Source organism: Bombus vosnesenskii, unplaced genomic scaffold, assembly GCF_011952255.1.
Source record: "Bombus vosnesenskii isolate JDL3184/JDL3185 unplaced genomic scaffold, Bvos_JDL3184-5_v1.1 scf7180000013316, whole genome shotgun sequence".
Lineage (NCBI taxonomy): Eukaryota > Metazoa > Arthropoda > Insecta > Hymenoptera > Apidae > Bombus > Bombus vosnesenskii.
In genome coordinates, this window is record NW_022882962.1 from 839,387 (window position 1) to 859,243 (window position 19,857).

Below are 19,857 nucleotides of genomic sequence, written 5' to 3' on the forward strand. Positions count from 1 at the left end.
AAGTCATGAGCGTAACTATAATCATGTTCTTGGTAGGTGGAAGACGTCAACGCTGAGGATAGAAGGAAGAATTGCGAGCTTATCATCCTGTTAACGATTCAGAACAGCGTTATCGACGATCCTCCGCTGTTACAGTTGGTTAATCTTAACGCGTGCTCGCGATCTTCTCGCTCGCAATCATCCTATCTTATGCGTTGACTTCTTGCGAACGGATCTGACCACGATGAAGCTTTCCCATGCCATTTCAAGAGTATGTAACTACGCCAACGATATCGCGAATAAGGCTGCTTTTTTCCCGGTTTCATTGACACGTTCAAGCAGTCCACTACGACCTTTACTTTGTCACGATTTATTCTTATTGCTCGTACGGATAGCATGTCTGCTTTTTTTATGCTGTTGCGTCTATAGCTTTGTTTCGTTTCACGTATCTCTGCGAGTGACTTTTATTTTATGTTGCTCTGTTTTTATTACGTTATTTTATTTTATCCCGGCGTTCTTCTGTTCGTTTTCTTTCTCTTATTTTCGTATTCTGGATAAACTTACGCTCGCTTGTTCATTTTAATGATAACCGTAACAATAATAATAAGGCGGCTATATGCGACTACGACGTAATACCTTGCCGTCTAAAGCCTTATCGTTCGCCTTTATCGCGTTTGAAATAAAAGTCTAGCACGAGCCTTGTTTTCCTAGGTTTCCCCTCTTTCGTTCCGATAGACTCGCTACTCGTAATATCATTCTCGAATCTTTCGAATGATTAATCAATTACGCGCATTTTAACAACGAATCACGCAATAGACGTCCTATATTCCGATTAACCTTCCACCGTAAACCGGATTGCCTTTGCGTCGATTTCACACGACGAGCACGTGTAACGTCGCCGCTTCTTTATTTTGTCCCTCCCTCGGTTTTTTCCCCTTTCTTGCTGCCTCTCTACATCCGAGATAAATTAAAAAAAAAAAGAAAGGAAAAATACACGAAAGAGGAAAAGAAAAACATCGATTTATCCGTCTTTATCGGGAATTTTTAACGAGCTACTCGAGACAGGTTCTGTCGGTCGTCTGTGAATTAGCCGCGAGTGGGAAGAACGAGAATAAAATATACACGCGCGTAAGCGTAATCTACGTAGAAAAGAACAGCGCCGAGAGGGCTCGCCTCGAGAACGCTGCGGAGCGATAAATTTTCATAAGGCGCGTGGAATTTCTGACTTTTGAAACGATGCCGATCGAACGTATCGACGAGACGCGCCTTCTCGTATTGCGCGCTGCGATTGGCCGACGCCGTGACAAAACACCTAAACACGTTCTTTCGCATAATGATGATTTCGTTGTTGTTACGTACGATCCGACAGACGACCGTGTTGCTCTCGTATAAAAGGATGAAGCAATCGGAAAAAAGTTGTATTCGGTGATCGAGGAACGTGGCGCGATGAAAGACGAGTTTAAGGTAGACAGACTCGGGATTATCGCGTTGCTACGCTTCGTCGATTCCCTTTTCCCCGTAATTTTGTTTCTCTCTATACACACCATTTCTTTCGTTTCAGTATCTGACAGGATTCGGCAACGAATTCTCCAGCGAGGACGAACGTTGCCCCGGTGCCCTACCGATCGGTCAGAACAATCCTCAACGATGTCCGTACGGTCTGTACGCGGAACAGCTGTCCGGCACGTCGTTTACCGGTAAGTTATCTCTCCTAACCGCGTTTTATCGCGAGGACGAGTTTCAAGCGCTTAGTCCAGGCTGACAGGCGATCGTCTGTAGACGATCTACGTATAGTTCTCTGCTACTTTTCCCTGTACAACGTCGCGGATCGTCCGTGGACGCGTGTCTGCTGACGATCGTCCGTATGCACCGAGCTTTAGCCTACGGCTGTGTCCTAATTGGATATCGCACAATGATAAAATCGTAAAACCAACACGACGATAAACGTACGAAGCTTGTTCTACGACTGCGTCCAAATTGACAACGATGCGACGATTATCCGCATTGTTTGAAATCCAAAAACTAGTTTGTGTCAGTCGCATCCGTGACGTCTGGAGCAAGAATGCACAGTTTCACGGAGTTATCGACTTCTGAAGCATAGGAAAGGCCCATTTTATGAGGCAAATGGGTGGGAAATTGTAGAAACTATATATTTGCGGACAAGGAACGTGGAAAAGTTGCGGTAATTCATCTCGTCTTCTGTCGCTATGGGACATCCAATTAGGATACGGGCTTATTCCTGAGCGTTTCATATCTATGTATCGTCCCGCAGCTCCTCGCTCTCGAAACAGACGCTCGTGGTTGTATCGAATCAAGCCGTCGGTCGTCCATAAACCCTTCACACCGGTTGACAGCGCTCCTCGTCTCGACTACGGATGGGACGCTGTAAATCCAACGCCGAATCAGGTATCGATGTTCGGTCGTTCGTCATCGTTTTCTCTTTTACTGGAAACTCGAACGTTTCTATTTTCCTGTTTCAGCTACGATGGAAACCTTTCGACGTGCCGACCAGACAAGCCGCGGAGGTAGATTTCGTGGAGGGTTTGCACACGCTATGCGGCGCGGGAGACGCTCGCGTTCGCCAAGGTATCGCGATCCACGTGTATCTCTGCAACGCCTCCATGAAGAACAAGGCCTTCTACAATTCCGACGGAGATCTTCTCATTGGTACGTATGTTGTTCCAACCATGGACCGACCAATTCGTCAGCCTCTTCTTTCTCTCTCCAATTGAGCCGAACTACGCGCATGGAAAATGTCGGCGATGACGGTGGTCGAAAGTTTTAGTTTTATCGACGAAAACGTTTTACCCGCAGTGCCGCAGCTAGGCGCGTTACTGATAACCACAGAGTTTGGCAAAATGCGTTGTGAGCCGAACGAGATATGCGTGATCCAGCAAGGTATGCGGTTCCACGTTGCTGTGTTTGGTCCATCTAGAGGATACATCTTGGAGGTGTACGACGATCACTTTCAATTGCCCGAATTGGGGCCGATAGGTAACGCGGATAATCGAGTAAAGAGATTACAGTTTTTCGTTTTTCTGCCGATCGCTAACCGAACTCTGATCTTGCAACAGGAGCGAATGGCCTGGCGAACCCACGGGATTTTCAAACGCCTGTAGCGTGGTACGAGGATCGTGAAATCGATTACGAGATCGTGTGCAAGTATCACGGTAAGCTGTTTGTAGCCGAGCAAGACCACAGTCCGTTCGACGTGGTAGCTTGGCATGGAAATTACGTTCCGTTCAAATACGACCTCGACAAATTCATGGTCGTTAATACGGTTTCCTTTGATCATTGTGTAAGTGTATTGCGAAAGCTACGTTACCTCCTTCATTCTCTGATTCACGAACGAATCGATACACGTTTCCTTTATACGCGTCTATTTCTGCTACAGGATCCTTCGATCTTCACGGTCCTGACGTGTCCCTCCGGGAAGATCGGTACAGCAGCAGCCGATTTTGTAATATTCCCACCTCGATGGTCCGTGCAGGAGCACACTTTTCGGCCTCCTTATTATCATCGTAAGTGCATAGAAAGTCGGCTATTCGATATTTTGTAGACGACAACGTGAGAAAAAAGAAGAAACTAACGGATACCGTCGATGGTAGGACGTGACGGAGAAATTTCGAGAATCGGGAGCCGTAGCCATGGCTGTAGCCATCTGCGTTCGTGATAAGAAGCAGCACGGATTCCGACAATGCTGTCGAGATCTATAATCGACAGCTTCTGTGCTCCCCTCTCCTCGTTTCTTTCCTTTCCGTCTTTTCACTTTCGAGAAATAAACAACGCTGCGTAATTACAGTGATCGTTCCGTCCTTTTGCTTTTCTATGCTGATTCGGTGTCAGCTGCATGGCTCGATCCCGATACTTCGTTATGCTAGACCGCTTCTAAAAATCGTGTAACCGAGATACCGGTGAAAACTCGGAATTTTCTCCGGTGATATCCATCGACTTCCTTTTTCTTTCGCGACTACCATTCTGCTGTTTCTTTTCGAGCGGAACCTACAATTTTTCCTTTCTCCGATTCCATTTTCTCTCTTCCTCCCGTTCTTGTTCCATTCTTCAGTATCGTATCGCCGCCCTAGTTCCAACTCCATTTTTCAAAATAACGTAATAAACCAATCCACGTGTGTCTCGTTGGTGCAAGAAATACAAATTGGTGGTAATACGATGAAGATTCTACTTAGAAAGTAATAACGTATTCTGTTCTTTTAAGTTGTAACTCCACACGATAATATTCAATTTCATAAACTCTAAGCTCAGCTTTCTCAGTTTATAAGCTAATGAAAATAGATACTTAAGAACTACAGCCACGTATATGGTTTATATGGTGTCTCTTCGACCTGCAGGAAATTGTATGAGCGAATTCATGGGCCTGATAAAGGGACGATACGAAGCTAAGGAGGAAAGTTTCCATCCAGGCGGGGCGTCGTTGCATTCCATTATGACGCCACATGGACCGGATTCGTCTTGTTTCGAAACTGCTTCAAACAGCAAGTTGAAACCTGAACGCGTCGCCGATGGAACACAAGCTTTCATGTTTGAAACGTCGTATAGTTTGGCGATAACCGAATGGGCTGCAAATCTTTCCAACAAACTGGACAACGATTATTACAAATGCTGGCAATCTCTTAAGAAACATTTCGTTTCGAATGCTTCTTAATACATTTTTACATTTTGCATTTTTATATTTTGTAGAAAAGATAGAAGTGATAAGGTGTACACGATTAAAGAATTATAGGAGTATATGGTTTGACTTCTGTTTTGTTCGTGGTAATTACTACTTCTGTTACTACGTACCTTAACACGGTGACTGTCACGTGGATTTTATATATTTTGTCCTGAGAGCCGCAAAAGATTGAGATATACTACGCTATGATATGTAATTTCTCCAAATATTTTTCTTATTTTATAGACTAACAAATTTTCAACAATGTGAATGATTTAGATAACATTATCAGAAAAAAATGCTCAAATATTGTATAAAATTTTCTTTTAATTAATTAAATATTATGTTGTCTATTTATTTAATATTATTGTTATTTAAATCATTTACATTGTTGAAAATTTCTTAATCTATAAAATAATATATCTTATTTTGTCTGATCATTCTAAAGAATTTAATAACGTGGATTATCAATATCCATCGTGCCAGCCAACGTGTTGATCATCTTTTTCTAATTTACTTTATATGGGATCATACGACAAAAGATGATGATTCACAAACGAATCTTCCTTCTTTGTTTCTCAAGTATTATTTCTTGTAATTAAGGATAAGTAGTTCATTTGTAACGAGCTTATCACGAATAACTTGACACATTTATCATCTGTGTTGAAAAGCACGTTAAACTCGTGAGGTTGCGCTATTGTTCGGTAGAGTGCGTGTTTAAAGCAAACACGTAGGAAGCGTGCTCGTTAGTTTACATTGTGCAAAAATCGTAGTTCTTGAGAAAATGTAAATCGTTATGATTGAATGTAATATGTTATCGTAAAAATATGGAAAGTTGGGACAATCGTTGATGTCGGGTGTAACGTAAATATGTTTACTTCGATCAAATTTTTTAATAAATGTGGTTAATTCGTAACTCTAACCTTACAATGCGGAGACTTGTCAATCTTGCGATGCTTCTTTGTTACTTGAGCAGAAGCGTCGCAGCTATGTATTGTTATCCAGACTACTGTCAGAGCGTGGTAATTTTTTATTTTTTCAAGTCCTTTATAACTAGTTTCTCGAATTTCTAAATGTCTATAGTTGTTACAAAAGGTATTGACACATACTCTTTTTCCAATGAAATACCTTGTTATCAGGATCTATTGTAGTCACTGTATCTAGGCTGAGTATTTATTATTAGGTTAAATTGTCTGTTTATTTTACAGACAAAATTAGTCGCTACTCCTGGTTTCCAATGTCTATTGACAAAAGTTCAAAGGAAAGGAGGTACGATATATTCATTAAATGCATTCAGCATCGGCTATAGTGATTAAAAGTGCGATGACTTATGTGGTGCAGCATGTATTTTTAATGTACAAGATAGGAGTCAGGAATCACGAGATAGGTATGCGAATTACTTGCTTTTCTTGTCGATAGATTGCACCAAACTCACGTTCGAAGGTTATAGTCGTTATCCAGAGGATGGCACAGCAGCCAAATTTAATTTACGTTCATACACGTATGAGGAATCTGGATATAAACTGACAGCTTTCAACTTAAGCGTTACCAATGTGGACTTTCATGGTAAGAATCATAGAGTAAAGCGATTCTATTCTGTTACTTGAAATTCTTTTCTATCGTTAAATAGGACTGGTTACACGTTATCAAAGTTTATTGGATGAGAACGAATCAGCATGTAGGTACATAGAACTTTATGGGAACGAAACCAACCCAGTACCACGGGAATTGTATATTTCTTGTCCATTTTCTGATGTATCTTACGAATCTGTTCCATACCGGTTAGATTATCTCGTAACAGGAGAAAAGTATAAGTATAGCAAAAGATATGTTTTCAATGTACCTGTCCACAGATTTATCGGTGAGTGTTTAGGCCAGATATTTTTCATTGAAAGAAAATGAGCAGTCGTGTGTTTGTTCGATATTGATGGTTCCTCTTAAATTTGTCCTATCTCAGGAGAAGATGTAAGTATAAAGGAATACAGGCCATTTGTATATATAGATGTCTCCTATGCTCCTCTTCTTTCATTGCACGTGCAACCGCTGCCAGAAGTGTATAATGTAACAGGGTATAAAATTTGGTTAATAAACAACGATACGGATTTCGTGAAAACGTTCAATATGACCAGTGAACAAGATTTTCGCTACAATTTTACCGCTCACACCGGCGTGTTTTATTTTAAAGTTGCTCCCATGCATTCAGAGTGTGGCGACTATGGATGCGTGAACAGCACCACGCCTTTTATCATTATACGTAAGCAAAAAAAAATTTCCTATGCGCGTCTGTATTATCTGAAAATATTTTCTTGTTGACGTAGTTGTTAAGCATTACGGCAATTGTATTTTTCAGAGGAAACATCTCATCGTTTATTGATCATGATTATTAGCACTGTGTGGATACCGCCAGTGATATTGTACGTCCTTTATCATCTTTACAAATTGTATAAAAAGGGTAAAATTGCAACGTTTGCAAAATATTTTTGTAAATACAGAGTGGCCATTGAAATTTATATGTTTGCTTCGTACTCTGTTGTAGAAGTATTGAAAAGGAGAAGGATACCGAAATGTTTGTTAGTCTACTCACCGACTCGACTGTCGCATATCAATGTAATGATCGAGCTGGCAAAGTATTTAAGGATTTGCGATGTCAACGCCATGATAGACATGCTCGATGTTACCGATACCACGGACAAAGTTAGTGCCAGTAACGAGACTATTTCAAACGGCTCCACGTTTTCCCACGGAAATGTTAATCTTTTGGTTTGTTATGTTCGTAACGTAGGATCCAGAATGTTGGTGCGATGCTGCGTTTCGAAACGCAGACGTCGTTCTTATCGCAACTTCTCCGCCGCCTAAGAAGCCTGCGGCATCGGCTATTTATCGAAACACCGGTAATTATCTTTTGAGACTGGTGAAAGAGAATCAGTCGGAGAAAGAAAAGCGCTATTATATCGTGCAATTGCCGTATTGTAAATCGGATGATGTACCAGAGGAAACGAGGCATTTGAGGAGACTGTCTTTACCAAAAGAGTTGCCTAAACTAGTAAAAATTATTCACAAGGTGGAGCGCGTAAAATGTTCCTCGGTATCCGACCAGGAATTTCTGGACAGCGTGAAATTAGCAAAACTCGAGATTCTGAAGGAAGATGCGAACATTGCGAAAGACGAACGAGAAACTGGTCAGTTCTTTATAGATTCGTAATCGATCGTTAATTTAGTTAGTTCGAACGTTTCGTAGCGTAGCTGACATATTGGTGTTTTAGAAAACCTTTTAACGTTGAAAAGGACGGAAACAGCAAATAATCGGACATCAACTGTGCTGGATGATAACGCAGTGTCTCAGTCGTTTGCAACAAATATCGATGAATTAAACTTGCTCGGGGAAGGTGGAGAAGGTGAGGAAGAATGTACTCGTGAATCTTCGAAGGACGATACGTGCTCGTTTCGTATCGACGAATTGAACTTGTGACTTCGTCTCAAGTACATTCTTTATTCATAACGTTGTGAACAAATTTTACTTGCGTAAGTTAGGTAATTTTTCAAGATGTAAGACTTTTTTTTATATATATACCGATTTAACTTAATAAACGCCAGTTTCTTTTTTGTTACCATACAGCTCCTCGTGTCCATTTATTGTGAGTTACGTCTTACAATTCTCCATTCGTTAAGTCACAGGTATATTAAATATATATCTTTTTACGCATGCATACATTGCACACGCGTGTATACGTTTTAACACGATATTAACGATGGTATAATGATAATAGTTGGAATTCACATGGCACGTGCCTGATCGTGCTAAGAACTAGTCGATCCATTGGAAGTAAGCAAATATACAGTGTTATATAACTAAATTTGTACTTGAACGCTTGCGTCATAAACGGCAAGTGGCTAATTAATATAACGAAATGGAATGCGCTGCTTTGTACAAGTAAACCAAAAAGGGGTGAATTCATTCACCGAGGTATAAAAAAGCAGTCTTGTTCGAATACGATTACATCGACCAACAACTAGGATACTCAAGTTTACCGCCTCTTTGAGTGTATCGTCGAATCACCGTTTTGTGCAATTATTTAACAGACGGTTCACCATAAAGTGAATGTTAAAAGCTGGAAGCCGCTGCGAAGAAGGATTTAACTGGAAGTTTAAAAGTTTGACGATTTTAGTAATTAATATTAATCATTACGATCTTTCGCTTCTCGTTCGATCATTTGTTACGCGATTGATCGTGAAATTATCGGAAGGCGTTTACACAGTTAATTAAACGTTAGTCACCCTTTAGGGACGTAGCTTTCGTCAATGAGAAGCCATTTATCTAATTTGTTCTTTTTCGTTCGTTCCAATTCAATCGCTTGTTAGGACATAAATGACGAAACGAATAGGAAAATTTCCATCAGGGTGACTAAACTGCGGTTTGCTTCGGCAATTTGAATAGCTTGGAACATCTTTCGTCGAATGCTCTGTATCGTAAAAATCCAAGAATATATAAAGCTGTAACATGCGTCTTGAGTAGAAAGACTCGTTAATAATTTCTAGTATAAATTACACAAAGATCTGGCTGTTTACATGAAAATGTAATGTTGTATATCGATTTCCATACTATATACTATCACCGTTAGTATACCGTTCTTCAGCTCTTATCTCCTGAAGCGTCGATCTATCTATTTGGACGTATGCTATCCGCATCTTTTTCTGATTTTCTAGCGTTGCAAAGTTCATCGTCTCGTATTCTTATATGCGACACGTATGCCCGACAGAAAGAAAAAGAAGGCACAGTATCGAAGGTGTTTGTTGCTCTCGATCGTTTCAACGATCACGTTCCCGTTCGTTTCGTAATGGCATACTCGTCGTACGCTAGACGATACTCCTCTCGAACGAAGAAAAGACGCGATTTGTCTTCTCGAACCTCTAGATCATCGATATTTCACCCTCTGGTCTTCACGCGTCTCACTTCCTCAATTAGAGCGAGCTTCGTCGTTATTTTCGTTTCTGTTGGCGAAGACAAGTAGTTCTTCTACTTCTGTCTCTGTCTCCGTTTCCACTTCCGAGGATTTCTTGCCTTCCATGTCGATGTAGGATTGCGAACGTTCGTTCGTCGGCGTGGCTAGATCGTTCTCGCTGTTGCTGGTGACGCTGGTGTTTCTCAATTTGATAGGACTCTCGTAGTGATTCACGCAGAAGCTCGGCGGTGATTGATCGTTCACGTACAACTTGACGGATTCCTCGGGGAATGTTGCTACGGATTCTTGCCACAGGGCGTGGAGTTTGTCGATTTTGTCGCACTTTGTCACCGGATCGGAACACGGTTTCTCTAGATAGTTGACAACGTTCGTCCTCAAAGTATCGATTTCGTCGCCATCGTCGATGTCATCGTTACCAGAACCTGCGGTAACAAAATCGTTCGTCATACCGAAACCAGACGAGACGAAACGAAACGAGAGATACGTACTGCATGGACTGTCCAACGCGTGAAGAGAAGCAAAATAGGCCTGATTGTGAACGGTTCTCGGATTCAGGTCCAAGTATTCGACGCTGTCCTCTAACATCTTTTCCCAATGATTGGTAAGTTCTTTGAAGGGAGGCCTCATTGCAGGTTCTTGATGCCAGCACGACATCATCAGCTTGTACCTGCGAATGGTGTACGCGTACTCACGATAACTTCCGAGTTAGAACTCGCGATGGCTACTCTTGTAAAGTCGGACTACTCACAACTGTTGCGAGCAATTCGCTGGTCTCTCCATACGGTAACCGGCTTTGAGTAAATTGTAGAGATTATGCACGTCCACTCCTGGATAAGGAGACGCGCCCAATGTGACCAGCTCCCAAAGAAGAACACCGAAACTCCAGACGTCAGACTTGCTGGTGTAGACGTGATCCGCAAGGGATTCTGGTGCCATCCATTTTACCGGCACTAGGAAAACACGTATTAAAGTATATACGTTGGATTAAACGGAGGTTTAGCTGATCGCGGATGATGCACGTTAAAACTGTCTTCGTCCTAAACCTCGAGAAGATTTACGAGCGCTAGATTTCATGCAGACGAAGAACGAACCGCGGCAAGAGGAGTCTAGTCGGTTCTAGTCGATTCGAAAGCTTTTGAAAAAAGTAACGCGCGTTAGAGAATTGAAAATATGATCAGACAAAGGAACGCGAATCTGATTATTTCTGATAGATCCAACACGATCATACAAGAGAAGACAAGAAAGTTTATATATAAGTGGTACGTTATTGTCATAAAATATCATAATTTCACAAAACAGAATTATTGTATCTGACACATTTGAGCAGCGAGTAAATGTTCGTAATATACATTCCAGAGTACGTAACTGTCAGCAACACGTTGAGATATGTCCAATACAAAGGTTAGCAATATGTGCATATACACGCAAATAAATTACTTGGCAACTTTAAACTACAAAGAAGACCATGCAGCAACTCGTGACAGTGAACGATAAGAAGCCTGTCCTATGCCTCCTCTGCTCCTAAGCGAATCATTTCGCCCGCTAATCGTTTTTCCAGTTCTGCGCATACCTCGTCCTTTGCTGCGCTTCAAGTACGCATCGTCTTCGTAAACGTCCCTGGTCAGGCCAAAATCCGAGATCTTGCAGACCTTCTCGGTCGCAAGCAGCACGTTCCTGGCTGCAAGATCTCTGTGAACCAACTGAACAATACGGCGAAGCGATACAGTTAGTGTGGATTTCAACGAGGTGAGAAAACGGGCTATCGCCGAGGATCAAGGGATTACCTTAATGTCGGCGAGATAGGCCATTCCTTTGCTGATCTGCCAAGCGAAGGAAAGGATGTCGCGTGGCGTGACCGTGTACATGGACCTTCCATCCGCTTCGCAGGAAACTACGTTGGATAAAGACGAACATCCACCGGCTCTAATTTCCGACTCCAAGTGTCGGCTACGCCTCAAATAATTCCTGCAAAGTTCCCGCATCCTGCGTTACACCTTGTTCAAATTGTGCGGTATTTTTACCGAATCGATAATCACTCCGTAACAAATCCCGAAAGTAGCGTTCGCACGTTTCTACATTTTCGCCATTCAGCTTCCAAATATACGATCAATGGATTCATTATAGCGTGTAATAACTATTATTGAGTTACGGTTTATTCATACTAGGACGAATCGTTCATTTACCGAATCAATTCTTTGTCTCGTGTAGTAGTACGTATGTACATTTTCACATGGATGTACATGGGAAAGGAGCGTTCAGACGATCGGTGTTATTGCCAATATTTAAGGTTTTTAATACTGTATTGACAATATATATCGATCGTCTAGAGTCTAGAGGCTCTCTCGCGTACGATAATATCGAGTACCTTAAATATTGACAACTATATCGATGTGAACGCTCCTTGAAATCACCGATTCGATCACGTTCAACATTCGATTTCGTTCTGTACATATGTACGAAGCGATTCGGCAATAAAACCGAATCTGCTCCGTTTTTTATCGTATTTGTAGCAGAGTAAACTTGGTCGTAAGAACGTGGCGCTCTTTGAACCAACGTGAATTTTGTTTCTGTTGTACAAGTAGTTTTCGATAGACATTTTACTTGAAATTTTAGGACATACGCTTACATTCCTTTCCGAAGAAACGTTATAAAAAATTTCCCCCAAAATGAATATCGTTTCCGCGCGAAAGGAAAGTTGTTACGTTGAAGGTCTTCGTAATTTAGAATACGTACGTGCCGAAGAAAAGTATATTAATTATTTGACAAAGTACACTGCGCAGAGCTAAATGTATCAATAACGAAGAAGTTAGAAAGCCACTTATAGTTGAAGATTATAACGATACTAAAAACGCAATTGATGTCCTTGATTAGACGATGGTTGCGTGTTATTCGACCAAAAGGGAATCGAACAGAGCATATAATGTATACGTTTTGTTCGCTGTAATTGAGCGTAACTGGAATATAGACATAAACTTTAGAGACGACCATTATCTCTGGAAAAATTGGCAAATGCACAAGTAACGCCATATACGCAAGAGAGAAAACGTGTTCCGACAACATCACGTTCAAGAGAAATTCTTAAACAGAATCAAAAACAAAGTGACGTGTCTGGAAGCTATGAAAAAAGGATGATGGAACTTTTGCTGAAGAGACATTGAAACGTCGTTCTTCTGTACACAATGTAAAAAATTTATTTGCATCTTATTATTAAATGCAAAAAGTATAAAAGCCAAATTCTTAGTATTACAATTAAAAAATGATAATGCATGACTATGCTTATCCTGAATGTTTCCTTTCTATTTAATATTAATTGAAGACCTTCAACGTTACTTCAAGCGATTTTACGCTGGTTAATATCGTCGATAGGACAAAGACCTGCTACATAAGATAAAACATTAGACGCGTACATGGCTAGAAATTTAAAAGAAACCGCATAAAGAGGAATATATATTGTGATAATATGGAGACTGGAAGAAGCGAGTCGCGCGTTGACACGGCCGTAACGCCGCGTCGCCGCCTGTTCGTCGCCGTTTGTCTCTTCGCGTTTAAACGAGCCCGTCCCTCGTTCCGCGTTCCATGAAAATGCGAGATGCAAGAAGAATTCAATTAACGCGACGCGACGAAGGTTTTCTCGTGAAGCGGTTATCGTCCGGCGATTCTGGGCGAATCTCGTTATGCGGAATTCCATTCCGCTCCGTGGACGTGCAACAGCAAGCAAGATTACGTACTCACCGCAACGAGCCAAACTCCGCGAATTCGATGATGAGGTAGACTGGCGCTCCGGGAGTGGTGCACGCACCCAGCAACCTGATCACGTTCGGATGTTGAGCCTCTTTCAACAGTTGATACTCGGACAGCAAGTCGGCCAATTCGGATGCGCACGCGTTCTCCTTTAACGTTTTCACCGCAACAGTGGTGGCTCCTGGAATTCCACCGATGTCGATCGCTTTGGCGCGCAACACGCGGCCGAATTCTCCTTCGCCGAGCACTTGTTCGATGGTCAATCGCGCTCGTGGGAATTCCCATTTAGGATCCGGCTGGAGAAATAGTTCAACGAAAACGATTCAACGTCTCCGACGTTTCCGTTGCACCGTTTTTCTCGTTTCGTGCTTTACGATGATTTTACCGCTGGTAATGAACAATGCGCGAAGGAGCAAGGAACAAAGTCCATGAAAGTGTCAGTTAACCATTTCCGTCGCTGTATCTTTGTTGCAACGTACCGTAAAACGTACGATACACGTACGGTAACGGTGCATGTGGTTCAAAAGAAAACGAAATACGATCGATCGAAATATTTTATTTAACTTAATGGTAGAACTATCGGCCGCTACTGAAGTATGAAACTTTGTATCGAGGAAATTAAAGCGCGAATAATAGGACAGAGTTTATAACGCGGTAAGATTTACAAGCTTTAATTCGTCGTTGAAATCTGTAACAATGCATCGTTGTAGATGTATGGAAAATGAAAGATTACCTCGTTTTTACTATCGTTCTGTGGTAGTACGCGAAATACCCGAAATTGTACCAAAGGATAGGTACAAACGATCACGTACAAAGTTGCAACGCGGTGAGAGGCAAAGAATTATATTCGTCGGTCGGATGAATCCTGAGCTTAGCGTAGGAGTAACGAAAATGAATGATTCGAGGCAAAGAGTCGCTGCTTACCGGGCACGTTTTCGGAAGAAGTAGGTGACGATTGGCTGCGGTGAAGGTGTCCAAGCCGATAAGCAAACCGTCGCCTCTGTCAATGTAGTCCGAGGATAATATGCCGACTACGTTCGAGTCATCGTCGACTCTTCGTTTTCCGTTTCGTCGAGCTTGCTTCACAGTCAGTCTGAAACGTAAGATCCTCTCATCGATCATATTGCCGTGTCGTGACGACTTTTAAAATCGGGATAGACGCGGCAAGTCGACGATCATTTCGCGAGAAATATCTACGTCGGCCAGTCGTACTCATCGACGAACGTCAGTCGGAATATCCACTGTCAAACTTTTACGAGATAGACGCGCGCCAACATTCACGCGGATACGACGAGGAAGTTTCTTCAATTTCGTGTGCAGACAAACTTTTAAACTCGCTTTCGTGTGATATATTGGCTGTATATCTCGTCTTGAAATAAAGTGGAGGACAAAGGGAAGTTTAAAGCAAAAAGAAAAGCCGTATAAAAAACGTCACCACTTTAGAAAAAAAGCTACGATTGACAAGAACTATTAAACTACGAATAGACGTAATAATATAGGTGATTGTTACTGCATAAAAATCATTCAGAAATGTGAAATCCGAGGATGAAAAGTTGCACTTAATATGAAAATATACAGGGTGGTTGGTAATTGGTGGTGTACGCGGAAAAGGGGGTGATTCTAGGCGAAAGAAGAAGTCAAAAGTATAGAATAAAATTTTTTTTTAATTTTTCCATCGAGACAACGATCTACAGCGAGATTCGTTATAACGAGACGCGACAAAGTGCACGCGTACCGAGCAAAAATTCAAAGTCGATTTTCTCGAAAACAAAGCCTCGAACGAAACATTTTTATTCCATATTTTCGACTTCTTTTTTCGCGTAGAATCAACCCCTTTCCGCTTGTACCACCAATTACCAACCACCCTGTATAAAATATTGAAAGCGTAATACCTGTCACGGTATTTGCTAAGTAGAATAAGTCTCTGCCTGGGTGCTACTCTTTCAGTCGTATTCATAAAAATATGAATTTGCATAAATATCCGCCGCCTGGTTGTATGCAAATACGCATTTCAAATTTCCTTCTGTTCGCCACCGTCGGTGATAACAAGTTTTTATCGTAGAATCGTATCGATACCTCGGGCAATCGAGTGACAAAAGAAACATTTGATTCTGAGCGGGCTCGATATGCGCGGTCGTCGTTCTACCGATTAAACGTCGTTATCGAAATACTGGAGAATCGGATTCGGCGAGGAATCCCCTTTCTTTCGAAAACTCGTTGTTCGGTGGTGGATCGAACGATCGACGTGACTCGAGCACAAAGCGCTCGTTCGAGAGTTATCTAGAATTTGGCCAGCTGTAATTCCCCAGCTGTCGTGAGAACCCGTGTTTCGTTCTCGTTTGCGCAAACATCGCGTTAATACGAACGCTTAGCCTTTGGTCATGTTTCGCGCGTTTCGACTTCTTTCATCGCCAGTGTTATTATACTGACCAGGCAAAATCATATAATTAATTTACCAGTGACCTACCTGTATCTCGAAGTAACGAGAAAACTGATGATCGCTATCAGCACGACGAAACTGACTCCTATCAGGCTTATCATGCAGATAGGTCCACAAGGTCCTTGAGGTGCTACGTAAAAAAAAAAAAAGAAAGAGTTTAATCCAGTTGCGATTCTACAAGTTTAATCTCTTAATCTTACTCTTCGTTTAACGAGCAAAAATATTTCTACTATTCGAAAAAAATACTATAATATACGCGGTAAAAGTTTGTTTATCCGAACCCCGTTTATACGAACCAGTTGTTCTTTTATCGTCGGTTATGCGAACTCTGTGACCGAGCCTTCGTTATTCGACCTACGCTCGAGCGTACTTTCTCTGATACGAACGTGACTTCCGAAGTCGTACGCGTCCGTGTGCTCTATCCGAGCTGATACATAATTGGACACGATCTGTGACGAAATTGTTGTTCAGGCTCGGTTATCCGAACGTCAGCCTCTACTATCTCGAGCTAGAAATTGAATAACAGCAGCTGATAGGTGTAGCGAGCGAGCCTCTATTATCGGAAATATCCTCAACCCCGATTGATCCGGATAAACGAAGTTCTACGATACTTAAAAACGCCGAAATCACGCACATCGACGCGTTGTCGATATTGTTTCGTATTTGCCTGGAACTCGAGAAATTTAGAATAAAAGAAGAGGATCGGGCGTAAAACGATCTCTAAAGAAGACAGCGGGGTTAATGCGCGAAGCAACGAGGGTTCAGTGAATGATCGTGGAACCTTTTCGGGCGCCGGTCACCACAATCTCCTCCTCTATGTCTCGCGATTTCCCGCCTTTTCCATCTTTACCCTCCTCTCCATCCATTCCCTGTTTGCCGCCTCTGCCAGGACTGTCGTTTTGCGCGCGGAAATGATCCACGTTGCACGTGCATTGCAGCATATCGTTGCACGCGCAAGTTCCCAAGCCGCTCTTGATGCCGCGTCCGTTCTTGTTCATGTGAGCGAAGTGGACGTCCGCTGGAACGTTAAAATTGATTATCGCCGATGGAAGCGTTAGCGAGATGGAAGAGCAAGAATGCAAAAGGTAAAAGAACGAAGCTCACATTCAACGGTGCAATCCTGGGGACAAATGCGAGGATCCAACCGTTCGAGCTCGTCGCACTGGTTATCGGGACAGTGAGACAAATCCGGGGAACAAGTTGGATAGTACTCGGACATTATGGAACCCTGGTTCGGACGTTTGTTCCATCTCCATACGCATTGAGCGGAAAAGTTGCCCTTGCTGAAAATCCGACCGATTGCGAGATCGTACGACGAGTTAAGGGGAAGCAGCCAGAGAGAAAGAGAGGAAGAGAGGGAGAGGGCAGGCACTGTTAGAATTATTGTTCGTTGAATATCTTGGACATGTAACCGGTCTGCAGTTATGGTAATGAATTTACGAAGAGAGAAACTCAACGACGGATTGCGCGATTGGTAATGACAGGTATGAAGAGAGCACGAGTGCGAAAGAATGTGAGAAGGCGAGTTACGTTAGGAGTTAAGAGTAGAATCCACGAGAGACAGTGTTACATAGTTTTAGAAGAAAGTTTATATATATTCACTACGGAAATATTAAATTACGCTTGGAGTCGACAGTGGCAAAACTAAAAAGATGTAAATTTTAAAGCAGAGGTTTTCTGAAATTTGCGAAGAAATCCGCGCGAGTCGTTTCGGTGACGTTCTAAGGCGGCTGACTTATCGCGAGATAATCACGAAATGATCGATTCTTATTAAACGAGATAATCGATGCACCATGCGCGAAAATTATATAATCCTAGTATAATAGTATAATCCGAAAATAGCGTCAGGAAATAAGACGAGCCAGCGTTATCGCGAAACTAAAGCCAAATTGATAGCTATCATAAACGGTAACTTTGCCCTGTGACGCAAAACTGGCGGAAATCTAACGTATACCGTTTCGCATGATGGAGATAGAAACATAACGCGGATCTTTTATCCGGACGTTATTTTAGTTGTCCCACCGTCGTTGCCAAGCAGCGAAATATTACGGTATATTAAATTCCTACATTAAATTCCGACGTACGCGAAAGGAAAGCGATCGTCACCTGTAAAATCCGCTGCCAACTCCGCAACTGGATTCGCAGTCCTCTGGCGTTTCCGCGTTGGCGCACGAATGCAACCGGCCGATCTTGCTATGGTTACACGTGTCTAACTTCGACATCGACACAGCCGATAAATTGATCTTTACGGTTTTGGAAGAGATCGGACGATCTTTCGCGTTCCATTTCACTTTAAGCCTGAAACATCGATCCATAGATCGAATCGTCGAAATGTTTTACGCACGATCGTACGGATCGATCACGGGTCAACGAGGCTCCTACGTGCTGTGACCACTTACACCAAATTAGCTGGCTCCGTTTTCAGCAGATCCTCGTCAGCGATGTAGATTATACCGCCCTTGTGAGTGATGGCGAACGCGCTCGACCCGTGAACGTTGAAAGTTATCGAGGTGTGCGGTTCGCTGGTCGGTCTCGCGACTCGGGTGTAACGAGGCGCGAGCCGTGCGACTTTCACGATCGAGGGATACGTGAAGGATTGCTGTTTCCCGGATGATATCGGCGACACGGTCGTCGTGGTCGTTCGATGTTCCGGTCCGTAGAAAGTCAGTGTAATGTTCAGCTATCAGCGACAAACGTAAAACGTGCGATATCGTATTGTAGTAATTTTACAGAGATATATGCGTTAGGAGAAGTTTAAGTTATGATAAACATAGGTATATGTAGTTATGTACAGGGTGTTTCATTTGTCTTGTCCATTTTGTATCTTTGTTACTTTTGCATATGCAAAAAAGTGTATGGAGGTAAAAGTTGTTTAATCTAAAAATTTAAGTTATGATAAACATAGGTATATATAGTTATGTACAGGGTGTTTCATTTATATTGTCCACTTTGTATCTTTGTTACTTTTGCATATACAAAAAAGTGTATGGAGGTAAAAGTTGTTTAGTTTAGAAATTTAAGTTATGATATACATAGGTATATGTAGTTATATACAGGGTGTTTCGTTTATATTGTCCACTTTAGTATCTTTGTTACTTTTGCATATGCAAAAAAATGTATGGAAGTAAAAGATGTTTAGTTCAGAACGAGGCATATTGCGGTTCATGCCTTTTTCCCTTGCTGGTTATTTTTTTCTTCCTTTATTTTTTATTCTCATCGACGATTAAGGTCATCGACGATTTTGCAATAACAACATCTTTATGCGATGTATTTCAAACGTGTAGATATGTCGAGCTAGGAATAACCTCGAGCGGAGAATTCATGATAATTCGAAGGGAAATAAGAAATCGAATTATTTATTTGTTTTTGCCCCAAATTTTCATCATTTTCCTAGAAATAGAAAAAATATTGTAGAACCGCGTGCATCCCCGGGCAAGGAAGTCGAAATTAAGCGAAACGAGATAATAAAAGTAAAAAATGTTGAGCTATCAGAGGCAAGCCTTGCTCTCTTGGTCACTTCATTTGGAAATTCGTTACCTCTTCTACCAAATTCGCAAAGCTGTGCGTGGGTGGCTATGCAAATTGGAATCCAGGATCCTAGAAGTATTTGCCTATGCAGTATTTCGAGACTGAGAGTGACCTTTCACCACGGAATATGGAATGAGAAGGAGTTTTTAGTGGGTAGTCCGCCCAACATCTTAGACAGTGTCATATAGCTAGTGATTGGATCGATACCGAAATTACGTATTGATAATACTCAATCAATTCGGTACCAAAGTACTCCATATAAGACATCGAAATTTTAGATATCTCTCGGTATGACGCGGTAGTTAGGTTGCGAAAAAGCGCCATGTCGTGCGAAATCGTGTTACACGAAACGAAGAATTAACGGAAAATTGGTGATTAGATTCCAAAATCAATTAAAAATAAATTAATTTAAAGCATTACGTATTGATATTATTTACGTTAGTTATAGAAAGTATCAATTTTTCTTCAGAGAGCTTGGAGTTGCCGCTTCCTTACAGCGAAAAAATTGCAATTGTCGAGTGCAAAGGATTAATATTCTA

General features: G+C 41.8%; 3 protein-coding genes across 5 annotated transcripts in view; 2 read left to right on the forward strand and 1 right to left on the reverse strand.

Moving 5' to 3' along the window:
* Positions 1-201: 201 nt before the first annotated feature.
* LOC117235626 (homogentisate 1,2-dioxygenase) lies at positions 202-4,865 on the forward strand. Of its 2 annotated transcripts, none has more exons than XM_033497841.1 (8): positions 202-250; positions 1,541-1,676; positions 2,252-2,385; positions 2,460-2,646; positions 2,794-2,973; positions 3,054-3,277; positions 3,374-3,500; positions 4,329-4,865. In XM_033497841.1, exons 1-8 carry the CDS (start codon positions 224-226, stop codon positions 4,640-4,642), a joined length of 1,329 nt encoding a protein of 442 aa, XP_033353732.1. In that variant the 5' UTR covers positions 202-223; the 3' UTR covers positions 4,643-4,865. The 2 variants fall into 2 exon arrangements, with proteins under 2 accessions (XP_033353732.1, XP_033353733.1); XM_033497842.1 differs by lacking the exon at positions 202-250 and adding an exon at positions 1,299-1,443.
* Positions 4,866-5,093: 228 nt separating this feature from the next.
* Positions 5,094-8,261, forward strand: LOC117235450. 2 transcript variants are annotated; one of them, XM_033497481.1, is made up of 9 exons: positions 5,094-5,670; positions 5,857-5,917; positions 6,068-6,214; positions 6,279-6,509; positions 6,606-6,902; positions 6,999-7,100; positions 7,185-7,342; positions 7,431-7,827; positions 7,912-8,261. In XM_033497481.1, the coding sequence occupies exons 1-9, from the start codon at positions 5,548-5,550 to the stop codon at positions 8,115-8,117; spliced, it is 1,722 nt and encodes a 573-aa protein (XP_033353372.1). In that variant the 5' UTR covers positions 5,094-5,547; the 3' UTR covers positions 8,118-8,261. The 2 variants fall into 2 exon arrangements, with proteins under 2 accessions (XP_033353372.1, XP_033353374.1); XM_033497483.1 differs by lacking the exon at positions 5,094-5,670 and having other exon boundaries at positions 5,861-5,966.
* Positions 8,119-19,857, reverse strand: part of LOC117235449 (proto-oncogene tyrosine-protein kinase receptor Ret) — a 35,449-nt gene continuing 23,710 nt past the window's right edge. Inside the window, exons 8-19 of the mRNA XM_033497480.1 lie at positions 18,190-18,470; positions 17,897-18,088; positions 16,895-17,073; positions 16,572-16,808; positions 15,818-15,920; positions 14,275-14,443; positions 13,342-13,646; positions 11,394-11,574; positions 11,180-11,309; positions 10,358-10,559; positions 10,098-10,276; positions 8,119-10,031 (exon numbers count right to left, since the gene is read on the reverse strand). Of these exons, the coding sequence (XP_033353371.1) occupies positions 9,604-10,031; positions 10,098-10,276; positions 10,358-10,559; positions 11,180-11,309; positions 11,394-11,574; positions 13,342-13,646; positions 14,275-14,443; positions 15,818-15,920; positions 16,572-16,808; positions 16,895-17,073; positions 17,897-18,088; positions 18,190-18,470 (2,586 nt within the window). The 3' untranslated portion in view covers positions 8,119-9,603. The remainder of the gene's footprint in view (positions 10,032-10,097; positions 10,277-10,357; positions 10,560-11,179; positions 11,310-11,393; positions 11,575-13,341; positions 13,647-14,274; positions 14,444-15,817; positions 15,921-16,571; positions 16,809-16,894; positions 17,074-17,896; positions 18,089-18,189; positions 18,471-19,857) is intronic.